Source organism: Anopheles coustani, chromosome 2, assembly GCF_943734705.1.
Source record: "Anopheles coustani chromosome 2, idAnoCousDA_361_x.2, whole genome shotgun sequence".
NCBI lineage: Eukaryota > Metazoa > Arthropoda > Insecta > Diptera > Culicidae > Anopheles > Anopheles coustani.
In genome coordinates this window covers 41178968-41191965 of record NC_071289.1, presented here as the reverse complement: position 1 = coordinate 41191965, position 12998 = coordinate 41178968, and the positions used below count along the sequence as shown (strand labels likewise).

The 12998-nt window shown below is 46.1% G+C and overlaps 1 protein-coding gene across 1 annotated transcript in view; it reads right to left on the bottom strand.

Moving 5' to 3' along the window:
- The window catches only part of LOC131262350 (receptor-type tyrosine-protein phosphatase kappa), a 98540-nt gene that overhangs the window by 74862 nt on the left and 10680 nt on the right, over positions 1-12998 (bottom strand). The window contains exon 2 of the mRNA XM_058264338.1: positions 11520-12095. Coding sequence (XP_058120321.1) covers positions 11520-11566 — 47 coding nt within the window. The 5' untranslated portion in view covers positions 11567-12095. The remainder of the gene's footprint in view (positions 1-11519; positions 12096-12998) is intronic.

The window sequence follows — 12998 nt, the reverse complement described above, 5'->3', positions numbered from 1 at the left end:
ATTCATGGTTGCAAATAGATCAAATGGGAAAAAGCGGGGCACATTTCGCAGGTTCTATTGGTTTGTAGTTTGTTTGATGCGCCATTAGGAAAGTCAAACAATTTCCTTAAAATAGAAACTATGATTAGCAAACCCGTGTGGAGCGCTATTTTCCGGGCGTCCAAAAACAGAGTCCACAATTTTCTGTACTATCAGGACTAGCTTCCATTTCCAACCGATGCTTCCCCTCGGGGTGGATTTGTTTTATGGAAAAACCGCTTCGCTTCAACCAAACCCTCGCCTTCATTACTATTTATGGATGCCCCAGACTCCAGTAACTTTGGTGGCGCTGATTTTTATTTTCCCCCTACGAACGCCCGAATAATCTACCAAACATCTAGTTTCGTCTCCTCATCTTAGCCGCGGTAAGGATTTTAGCCAAAATGTCCCCGAACACACCCACGCAAGCACACCCTGCGGAGGATCGTTGCGCCTGCTCGAGCGTGGCATGCTTTTCTTAAGGCGTTGTTAATCTTTCATCCTCATTTGTGTGTGTTTATCCTTGTTGGCACTGTTTGGCCTGTTGGTCCCGTTTCTGCCGGCTTAAACCGCGTCTGTTTTTTCTATTTTCCTTTTCGTTCAGGAAGGGGGGGGGGGGGGATAAATTTGGAGCACGGCTCGTCGTCGGCTTGACAATTGGCTCGGTGTTCGGTGAGCGGCTTTTCTGAGCTTTTCTTGATCTGCGAAACCTCGAGGGGACACTCGCTGACAGTTGCGCCCGTGCGGTGGGTTACGCGGGAGTACACGAATGGAACGGCCAGGAACGTGGGTCCAACCAGGACCAACCGACTAACGTCTGTGCTGTTTACCGAAAAAGACCAAAAGGCCAAAAGCCAGCTTTGAAGACGTCCTTGGGAGGTAGCTGACAAGCCCGGACGGTCGTCGGTGTCGACGTCAGCATGGCTAATTTGAGTGATCCTGACGGTTCTTGGTTGGGCCATGGGTTTTCATCTTTTTTTTTTGTTGTTTGTCCTTGCCACCCGTTTTTACGGCTCCTGCAGGAAAAAGGCACATTTCTGCGCTGGAAAGGATCGTTGGTGATATCTCCGAGATGTCACAATATCGCATCGTATGCCAACGCAAATGGCTATTACCTCATCATGCCGACGACGCATCTTCCAAATCACGGCCAGCAATGATGACATCCTTGCCTTGGGAATGACGACGGCCTCAGCGTTTCTTTTCGCTCCCACTCACATTTGCTTAGCCGTCGCATTCTGCACTGAACTGAGGATTAAAGGCCAGCCGAAGCGGGATCTACATTACGAAATGAAATTCGTAACGCAACGTCTTAAAGATACCTATGTCTGCCCAAACAGGGGACCGCGCCCGTTATCGCAACCCTTTCGTCGAAGCCAAGCTTATTCGTGGTAAACGTTCCGCCAAAGAAACGGAACCTCCGGTTGACCTACCAGGCCTTTGCTGATCCTAATCACAATGGCAACACCCGCCATATCGTTCGAAATCACCAAACTCTCCATTCACGTACTCCGTATCCACGCCGGCGTTGGCAATAAGCGAGTTAGTTAATGCGCTTACCAGCGACAATGGGCAGGACGCCAGCATAATTTCCCCAAACGCCATTAGGGCTGCCCTGCAACAGTATCCGTTACCAGCTGGTCCGTCGATCCCGGGAAAGAAAAATCCCTCCCAACTGGTCACGAACCACTCGTGGTCGAAACGGTACGCTCCGTTTCCCATGATTTTATTTCGCCCCTCCCAATGGCGCAGGAATCGGATGGAAATGGAACGTGCATGTCTGCTCGAGCCCGTTAAAGGGCATCCTAGAACGAAGGCGGAAAGGAAAACTGTGCCCTCGCCTCGTTGTGGACGAAAGGCTGGAGTCAATCGTAAACGTTCTTCACGGTTGAACGGATTTCACTCGTATCATGGTTTGCCGTCTCCGTCGTGATGGTATCGTGATTAACTTGAAACAAATTGTGGTGTAATTTTACGGAGTTCAAAAATTCTGTGCAGGGCTTTAACGGATAAAATCATTTGCGGAAAATTTCTACAATTACCTCTGCGATTCATACCTTCCTTGTTTTTTTTTTTTCTTGCCTACCATCTCTCACGGAAAACCCAACCGATTCGATAGAGCCGGCTCTTTTACAAGCCAACGTATCCGAACCATGCACCATACGCCATACTTGGAACGTGCAACGTTTGCAGGTTTGGTCGGAAAATTCGTGGCATTTGCTTCTGCTACCGTCTGCCAATACCGTCCACTTCTATCATCAGGCCTGGTGTGTGGCGGGGTGGGCGACGCGGCGACGAACGGACAAATCCACCTGCACGAGCCAAGCGTGCCACATCACAGCGATATCAAGATTTGCGTCTTTTCAAAGGAAAAGCCCCGCGTTGAATGTACGACGAACGTAGTAAGTGCTCGGCAAAGGCGGCTTGTGGCCCGTTGTATATTCTTACGTGCCGTAGCGCAACTGTTGTGGTTATGGTTCGCGTACCGGTTGTCTGCTGGTCGTCCTTTATTTTTTTTTTCTAGTTTCCCTGCAGCAAGACATCGTACCGGAGGCCTTCTCAGCACCCGCAAGCGGCACCGCAACGGTACGAGATAAAGATAATAAATTTTCATTAAAGCACAGTTCGAACCGGAAAGCTGGAAGCCATTCAGGTGGGCCGGAAACCGAACCGGGGCGCCAGAATTTGCCGTGATGTTTGGCCCATCGGAAGGGGATAAGTGAAAGTAAGATTAAGGAACTTTCGCTAGAACGCCGACGAACATGGGGGCCAGGTTGTTTCGCAATATCCCGGTCTTAATAAATCACGTAAAGAGAAAATTTTACTTCGGGTAAGGCGGATGTGGAACACACAGGGTGCTAAACTAAGATTAAAAACAAGTATCTGAGATTTACCACACGGGGAAAGGTGGAAAATAACCAACGCTGGAAGAAGGTACAAAATAAACCTCTTGAGAACTTCTATAGAAAAAGAAAATAATATAAAACCACTTGAAATGCTTTCAAAAATAATAAAATAATTTCATCAAATTCATCCGGAAAGTGGACACAATTCAAATTTTTCCCACGATTTGCCAACCTTGGACAGGAAAAGTGTGCGGGAAAACAATTTATTCTCAATTGGCACAAATTGTTACTTCTATCCCCGTCCTTGGTTGGAGGTGCCTAAAGCATTCTAGAAGCGTCCCAGGAATATCTTATTTGATAAATTACCAATAAATATTGTACAGCATTGCGGCCATTCCCTTTTTACTCAGGTAGCTCCAATCAGTCATTCAATTGGAACCCACTTTCAACATTTCTCTTTCCGATGTACAGGCTGGCGTTTCTTCGTTCCAATCCAACCATTAAGGTAGCGATTACCGTTCTCGTTGCGTTTGCGATTGACCAACAACGGACGAATGATTTATAAATGAGTCCGCTAGGCCACAAACCACCTTCCGACCGCACGGAATCCACTCAGCGGAACCGCGCGCTCGAGAGGAATTCGCTTACGAGCACCCCAGCTTTAGAGCGATTTCCGAGAAACCGGAAATGAAAAATCTTACCAGATTGCTGCCTTTTGGTGAAGGTCGTCCACCACACACTGTGGTTGCGGCAATGCGGGGTGGTTTTGAATTGTGTTGAATTTCATGGAAAAGTAATCGGTATCCTACTGTCCGGCTGGGCGACGGGAGTGCGTGTGTGCCTTGACGAGTCCCTAGAGTGCACTAGAGAAACGAACGCATTCGCTTTTGCCGAACTTTTAGCAGGAAATTAGCTCCCCGGCAAGTCGCTCTTAAAACCTTTCGTTACTAAATAGACCCGGGATGTAACATTCATTTCCCGTTGTGCAAGCCGAGTTCCGAAGGCAAAGGCGTCAGCAAACGTCAAGGCTTTCTTGGCCATCCGAATGTCGTTGCTGGACGGAGGTAAGAATCGTGCTGAAAATTGGAATGCAGCGAAAAGTCAGCAGTAAGCGAACGAAATGTGTTACGTGAGATGAAACCGCAAGCGAAAGCTGTACGTGAAAGTTTCCTGCCTACGATAGGGGTGGGGTGGGATTCGGAAAGCCGGTCTAAAACCACACAAACACAGCGACTCCTGGTGTATTTATCGGGGAGCTCGAAGGAGGTGATACCGGAAATCCCGAAGCAACCGTCCGGCCGGTAACGTGTTTTCCTTCGGACGAAAGCCTCCCACATCGGCTTCTCGCAGCGAAAGTGTAAACACGAGAGACTTTCCCGACTTTCCCGCAAAGCGGCAACGGAACGACCCCGCAAGGACTATCCGGAAGGACCTACATCATCCGGGGCAAATGAGGGCACGTTTTGAAGCGGCCCCTTGATACTCACAAATCCCCACCGTCCCGACCAATCGAAACGGTGGTTTCAAGTAACACCAAGCCGTGAAAATCGCCCTGCAACCACGTGGCACGTAGAAGTCGCCCAAAGATAAACAGTCCCTATGTTACTCTTGCGGCCGTCGCGCGAATGTCCAGCATCCAGAGGGAAGCGAAAGACTTGTGCCGCGCCGCAAGATGGATTGAATATTCGTTTTCTTGGACCAATGCTTTGTTTTTCCTGCGCCCCACAATCCACTCGATTCGGGCAGGAATCACGGAAAGCCACAATGCCGGTTCGCAGGTTTTCTATTCCACTAAAGAGATCCTCACCATCGGACGGATGTCACGAGTCACTGGAACGGAAAAACAAACAAAACTCGAACAGTGGCGGCCAAGAAACCCGGGTGTCGAAATATCTCGCTAAATAAGTGGATTACTACTCAGACGCGTACCATCGCCTCCATCAATCTGGACGCGTCGATTAAATCGGGCCGATCGGGCGGGCGAGGCGAGACAAACACTCGATGCTTCTGCTGCCCCGCCCGGGCAGAAGGGAAAACTTTCCCAAAAGTGTGTTATTGTTTCCTGCCCAAACCCAAACCCTCAGCTTGGTAAGAAGAAATTTCTTACCGAAGTGTAGTCATGTTTCTTTTTCCAATCCGGTACACAGGTTTCACCGGTCTTCACAAGATGAAGTTGTCTTCTCACAAGTTATTCTCCAATTTTCCATTCCCGCCTCATTCACCTAATCAAGTCCCGGTTACTATTGCGAATTGCGCAACGACAACCGACAGTTGAACACCGTTGTACATCTTCCCGCAAACAACGCCAAAATCATCCAACAATCATTTTTCGTCCAACCATGTTGACGCGAACGGTTGCGACAAGTTTACTAGATGCAATATTTTTCATTCGAGACATTCGTCGTGGGGTCCTTCAAAGGAAGTTTTGGGGGCGGTTAGGATAAACATGATTTACGGCGCTAGCTGGAGGCGACGACCTTGCGGCGGCAACAACTTCACTTCCAACACAGCAAACAAAACCCGAACTCCATAAACAAGTCGCGGGATACTGCCGGGGAATAATGTTCGCACCATTGACGCTGATGAGGGGAATGAAAATGACAAAGTAGCTGCTGGGCGAGTCCGGGATGCACAGGGAATAGCAGGCTTTGCAAACTAAATCTGCGAAAAAAAAAATCCTTATAAATGACAGGAGTTTGTGGAAGCAGGCAAAACAAATGAACTGTGGGAAGATTGAACATGATCCATTTCGCCAAAAGCTACGTTTGCAATTGCTCGAATAAATCGTGAGTAGCTTTTCCAGATGAAAAATGGAACGTTTTTCGAGTGTTAATATTTGCGCATTCTGTTTGTGCTTGAGGAAACTAAAATCCATTCACGGTGCAGCAGAGTATCGCCCGAAATAAGCTTGTGGAAAGATAGATCAATTGGGTCATCCACGAGAAACTGTTTCCGATGTCGTTGCTATCCTCATCCACAGGTTTCGTCCAACGTGATATTAAACAAAAAAACAAAGCGTACATCTCAGCAAAGCGACAACTGACAATGCCACAAATACGCTCTCTAAAGTGTTTTTGATGTGGCAATATTTTCCATCAGAATACTCCATTCTTTCAAGGCCATCTTGTGCGGTTCCTCCAGTGGATAGCAAACACCAAATTGGATATGAACATTGAAACACACTCTTCGCACTCTCTACGGGTTGCCCGGTAGTGGTTTTCGATCGGCGTCCTGGGTTTCAAGTGCCACAAAAGATCGTCCTATCGCTAGATAAGTCCCATTTGAACTCACGTATCACGACTACAGCGCCGGTGTTTCATCAGTTTGTTGTTTTCCACAGACACACGCCGTATGTCAGCCTCCCTCGCTGTTCGAAGGCTTCGGCGTTTCTTCGCTTGTCACCTAAACGCACCGCGCCGTTTTGTTCGTGTGAGAAGGATATGGTGACCAAAACTCAAACCGTACCTCAATGGAAAGGGGTTTGCGTTTCTGTCGTCTTTCGTATCTCTCATCGGGTCTTGGTTCACAAGTGCTAGAAAAGCGTGCCTCTTCCACATGGAATGCAATGGAAAGCGTTACTCGTAAGCATAAGAAAATCAAACGTTGAACACAACTCCCTTGAAATCTGATGCTTGCTAACGAGACTTTTAAGCGTTCTATTATGCTGCAGGAGATGATAAATAAATCAAGCAAGAAGCTTCACATCTGTGCGTGGAAGTTTTGATTGTTGTGAGATTTATTTCCCCAACAAAATAATATCTACTTTTGTGATTAGGAAGTTGATTAGTCCACAAAAGGATTAATGGTAAAACACAATTCTTCATAGTTGAATTTTCGTATAGAGCTGCATAGAGAGCATAAATCACGTAGAGCGAAGGGTTTTAAACAACTCTTAATTATAAATTTATAATTTGAACACTAGTGAAATAGAACACTAATGAAATGAAATAGAAGAAAAAGAACTATTTTGCTTTAGTATTCATTCAAATTTTGCCTTCTACAAAGTATTGTTGGTGCTCTGCCAATCTTTTTTTTTGTAATGGCATTAGTAATGCCAACAGAACCACATGGATGTAGATTTATGTTTTCCTGCATTTTCCGTTGAGGTGTGGTAGAACAAGACATACCAAAACTATATGGTTTTCTACGATGGTTAAACAACGATTTAAATCTACTGATATATTATACTTTCCTAACTCCATCCCTCTTTTCGTTTCCTACTCTAATCACGAATCGACTGATTCGATCAAACCCGACTCCATTCCGGTTGGCAAAATCAAGAACAATCAAAAACCAATAAAAAAAGTTATTCTTTAATACGCTGCTTTTTCTAAACAATGTTTTACAAAAGAATATTGTTGTATGTACCTCGTCTATAAAGTAGAGTATGGAAGTAATTTCCGAATCAAGTAGCTCTACAGTTATGTGGACGCCTGTAGTCCCTGTGCAAACGATGAACAATAAACACGCTTTAAGAGTCTCTTGATTTGCTTCGGAAGCAACCTTCGCAGCTAAGGAATTGACCCAGTGCACAACTATGCCGATTGCTTCCGACCTAGCGGCCCGTTCGAGTGTTCGACCGGCATGAATATTCTCGATGCGCTCGTAAAACTCAACCTCAGGCCACATAAAGACACAATTTGCCTTTACGACGCATCGGGCTCCCGTCTGCATCCACACCCGGTGCCGGTCTGCGGGAGTGTTTATATTTTGTTTTGTGTTTATGCTGTTTTCTTTTTTTGTTTCCCTTTGAACATTCACTTCCCTGCCAAAGGGAGAGCCAAATTGAAACAAAGTTTTATGCCGGTAAGGCATAGGCAGCACAAAGCCCCGGTGGGAAAATGCCGAAACAATGTCGTACGCAAACAAAACTATTCGAAAGATCTAACGTGCAACGGGGAAGAGTACCGACACAGGACGGAAGAAAACTCCAAACTCAACACACAGGTTGTCCTCGCAACCTCGTTCCGGTTGCGACCCGGCGTTAAATGTCGGCAAAAACAAAATTGTTTTCCGGTCCGTGGCTGAGCCCGAGAGGATGATTCGATCCGACGGGGACAAGAGTGAGACCGACAAAACAAAAAGAAACCCGGCCGAGCATGGGCAAGGGCACAAAACTTTTCCAATCTGCAAGAGTGAAAATATTAAATTACGATCGATATGAAAACACCGGAGCCGCCCGGGAGCCCGGAACGGGGTCGAATCGACAGTTGGCCTACGCGAAAGGTTACCTGCGAGGTGACTTTCCCGCTCGATCGACACGCGTCCGGGCGTGAGTTCGCCGTTTCGACCCGAACTTCCCGTGGTATGAATAATGAAGACGCATCAGGATGATAATTTGCAGGGAAAGTATGTGCGCACGTTCGGTTTTCCTTCCCTTTCGGTGCTTGTTTTGGAAAACACCTTTCCCTCCAAACGGGTGGCTTTCCACGAGCCAAACTGCCAACGATATGCCATATGACATCATCAACCGGAGTTCGTGTGCCAGATTATCCGCTCAGCCTCATGTCAGCGGCAGCGGAAAGCGTTCCGAGCCTTCGCGATGGGAAAAAGAACACCGTCAGCTAAAGAGTGGAGCGAGATTGGCGAGGTAACAGCATCAGATACCACAAGGCAGGCAGGCAAGGCTGAGGACGACTACCATCAGGACGGCGAAATGAAGTTCTTCCGTTCGGCGCGGAATTTCGGGACACACCGAAAAACACTACCCTTCAATTAATTAAGATGCTGATGCTTTCGACACTTTGACGATGGGCGATGGTTGATGATGAGCGGCAAGACGCACTCACACACAAACACACCGGTACCGGTAAACAGATTATGCAATGTTGATCCGGTTAGAGCGGTACCGGAAGGCTTTGGTGGCGAATATGGTCTGATACGTCGAGGGTCTTTCAATCTGACGGTACTGATTACGTCACACAATTTACTATTGCATATAGTAAAATAAAATACCATTAGTCAGTCTCAACAAGTAAAGAATCGAACAAAACAAAATAATTTGCAAAACAGTAAGCAAACATAGTTATTTAGATTTAACTTAACCAACATCTAATATAATTTATATAAACAATATTCTCTCAAGAAAGAGCTGGGACAAGCTCAAGAACAACTATTTTAGCTAAACTAGTAGCAATTCAACTTGTTAAGAAACATATCGATCGCCCCGAACGCCATGCTGAACCCGGACAAACTAAATGGTTGAAGGTTGAAGTAACTTATTGAAAACTTTCGACTGAGACATGCTCAGTCAAAAAGTAATTATCCCCAAACCCTCCCCACGATTACGAAATGGTCCGCATTTTCCACCACGGATTCCATCAGTACCAAGGTTTGCCGGTGAATTGTCTTCGAGGAAAAGCAAACCAAAAAAAAAAAGGTCAACACAGTGTAGAACTTGGAGACACTGCCGCTGTATTGATTTTCTTCCGAATTTTTCGACGCTATCGGTTGTCAGTTGTTTGGAACATGTTTTTGTAATTTACAAGCTAGCCGTGTTTGTTGTCCGTTTGTTTTAATTTTCGACGCGAGTTTCAACATTTTAACTATTTTTTTTTACTTGACAAATTAAACTGTGTACTATGCAGTAATTATTTACATTTTTTATCGGTTAACACAATATAAAACTCAAGAAAATTTCTACGACACATTCTCAATCGTAGTAAAAAAAAAAACACCAACCCGTCCTCAAATAAACACACATGGCACTCGTCTGTGTATAGCAAACAATTCGATCACCGTACGTTCGCGCCGTACAGTTTTTCCTATTTTGTTGTTTACTCCACTTGCCAGTATTTATGTTGACCAAACGCGCCAACCTGCCCACCCGTCGGCATATCCTTCCTTGTTACCTTTTTTATTTATTTAATTTCTTTTTTTTTTTGAGTTTGTTGGTTGGGCTGTTTGCTTACTCACAAGAAGGGTGCCTTTTTCCGAGCCGTAAAAAGGATCTACCGAGGCATTGGCGAGTGGTTGTAGAAGGAAAAGCCCGCTTTAAGGAACAAAAAACCGTTCGTGGAAAATTCGCAGTCAAGTGAAGTGAGTGAAATCCGGAGGTAGCCCCCGTCGGGGCTCTGCATGGATGTGAGTGTGTTGACCACTCCAAAGCGCACGGTCGTGTGCGAGGTTCCCAGTGGCTCTCGGTTGGTTGTTTGAGTTGAAAAATGATACAATAATATTATTACCGTCGATAGCTACCCGATTACTGGCGTTCCTGATGGCGCGTAGTGGACGGATGTGCATTTCGCTCCGCCCGTGCCGCCCATGGCCATACGAGTTGGGTATTGAGTTGCTCGGCATCAACCGTCCGTCCATCCATCCGTTCACTCACTCGCTCTCTTTCTTTGGTAAACCAATGCCGGCACAAATGCCCGATGAACCGGAAGTGGTCCTCGGACGGATGAGCGGACATCGGAACCAGCGAAGCATCGATCGAACGGGAACGGCACACCAACTGTCGGTCTTTCGGCGCGGCCCGTCGGAGGGCAGGCCCCGTGGGTGAGGTTAAAGTGAAAGTTTAGCTCCGGTGAAGGGCTTCGAACGAAATCGATATCCGGTGGAGTGAAAATTTTGTGTTCCGCTCATCGCAGTCGGTTTCCCTCGGATCACAGTGCTTCGAGAGAAGCATAAAACGTCGAAGCTCTCTACTCTTTATACCGTCTCATCCGCCATTTACCCTTCCAAACGATCCACCAACCAACCGGCTGTCCTGTATTGGTTTTTCCGTTTGGTTTCTTTTTCCTTCTTCACGACCCACGAACCTGAATCCAGCCAAAGGTCCCGTAGCAACAGACCGAACCGTCAGCAACCTGATCAGCTTTCGCGTGGCCACGGAGCGGCAGGTCAGCAATTGATGCGGGGTTTGCCGGCCGAGATGAAATAAAAACCCATCCATCCGGCGACGCTGACCCTCGACGGTATGCTTCTGCTTCCCGGAAAGCAGAAACAAAAACTCGTCTAATGATGTTTCGTCGCGCAACCACGCGCCATCCCACCACCTTTATCCCACTCAATAACCGTTCGTTTAGTTTCTCGGGGTTTTAAAGGCGGAGGCCTAGAGGAAAATCGACTCAAACAAACCTTCTGTTCGTTTCGGGTTTCCTTTCTATCGTTTGTGCTTTAATGGGTGCATTGTGACATTGGTGGGAGGGAAAGAATTTCACCCCGTTTTAGAACCCGAGACGGGGTTATTTTCACTTTGATTTTACAGCATTAACTGCTTATCTGATCGTTTGTGGTTGTTAGATCAGAGCTGCGTCTATCGGCGAACTGGAAAATACTGAATTAACGTTTACCGTATAGCGAAATAATTGCCACTATTTGTGACGCGTGATGGTTTTCTTGAAAGGCCTTTAAATATTCTACAAATGTGATATAATATGCTTAAGTTGGGCATGCAACAGAAAATAAGAGAAAACCTGCAATCAATCAATCAAAATACAAAAAAAAAAACCGAAGCAAAAAACAGAAGAAGTCAAATAATGAAAAAACTCACCGCAAAAGATATGAAAATAAAACGTATAGTAAAATAAAAAAACTATAACAAGAACAATAAACAAAGACTGCCTCAAGGCATGGATGTGGACGAGACAGAAAGCGAAAGGAAAGAGCATCAACGAACGATATGGTGGAGAAGAAAATTGAATCATCTTTTACCTTGATCTTTGCCGTCGCTGCTGATTGGATGCCGTCGAGCGGGACATTTTCGAATCGTGAGAATGAAGGAGGGCGCAGTGAGTGCGTTTATGGGTGATGGTCACGGGTGAGTGTATATCTGTGAGCGTGATGTCCTCGATTATTGTTTTCTTATTTTTTTTTTTTGGCTGTTGGTTTTTTTCTATCTTTGCGGGTTAATTTCCCGTTTTGGTTGTCTTGATTTTGTTTCTCTCCGGTAAGAGTTTTCGCTCGCTTCTACACCCCTGCAGTGCGCGACTTCTGGCGCGGCAGCGGCAGATGGCCGATTGTTTTCTGGATAGTAGTAGATAGTGTTTCCTTTTCTTTTCCGTTCCGTTGAACGGGGTTTCCGCTTTTTCACGGGCTTGTTTTTCCTCCTGTGCCGGTGGTGTTTTCGGAGGATACGATTGTGTGTTTGCGTGCTGGTGCAAAATCGTGGTGTCGATGTGGCAACGGCTCAGGGGCGGACCGCAGCAATATGGGCCCCACCGCCGTGGGCCACACGAGACTCAACTACTCCTATATCGCTTAAACCTCGTCTCGATCGGCTTTCGCTCGCTAGGTAGGGGGAGGAGGAGGATGGGAAAGGTACAAAAAGGATGAGAAAAAAAGAACAGCGGGGAACAAACGGTTAATAACTATAGTTACTAACACTATTACGGTAGTTGTCTAGTCTGACTGTCTGCTTGGCAAGAGATTTTTTTTGTTCTAGCTATGCTTATCCATAGTTTTACGCTTCCTCTCTCATACCGCCTCTTGCTTTTTACTACTAATTGGTTGTTTGTGTTCGTTGCTAGGTCTGCACATTTAAATTTGATTAAAAATCTTCTAGTTCTAGTTCAATATAACTTGATAGTAATAATAACAAACAAATACACTTTACTAAACAAAAGCGCACCCGACGACTACGCCGAGCGTTCGGTACGTTACGCAAACAGGACATTCAAACCGACCGGATCGGGTCGACACTGAACATAATACAAACGTAGAGAGAAACGGTCAACGACACGAGAGATAACAAGAGACACACATGTACGGAAAAGAAAAACCTGAACACCGATAACGGTTTTCCGATATGGAAGAGAATTCGTTCGTTCGTTCGTTCGTTCGTTCGTTCGTTCGTGTTCGTTCATTCATTCTTATGCCAATAAATGTGCTTGCATGTGCGCTACTCCAGTCCGATCTGTGCCAAATGTGCTGTGCTGTGGGATTAGGCCATTACGCGATTACTCCAAGGATTCCTTTTTTCCTCGTGCCACTTTTCCGCATTCCTAGATAGTGCGCGAGCTATCTATTCAACCACAATCCCAACACCAAGGCCACACTACATTCGAATTACTTTACGAAGATGCTATCGCGTACACTGATTTACTGTTCATGTTTTATTCCACGTCTCATGCGTTCCCCTTTCCCCCCGCGAGAGCGCCGTAATGAATGATAAACAATCACTAGCACAACAAT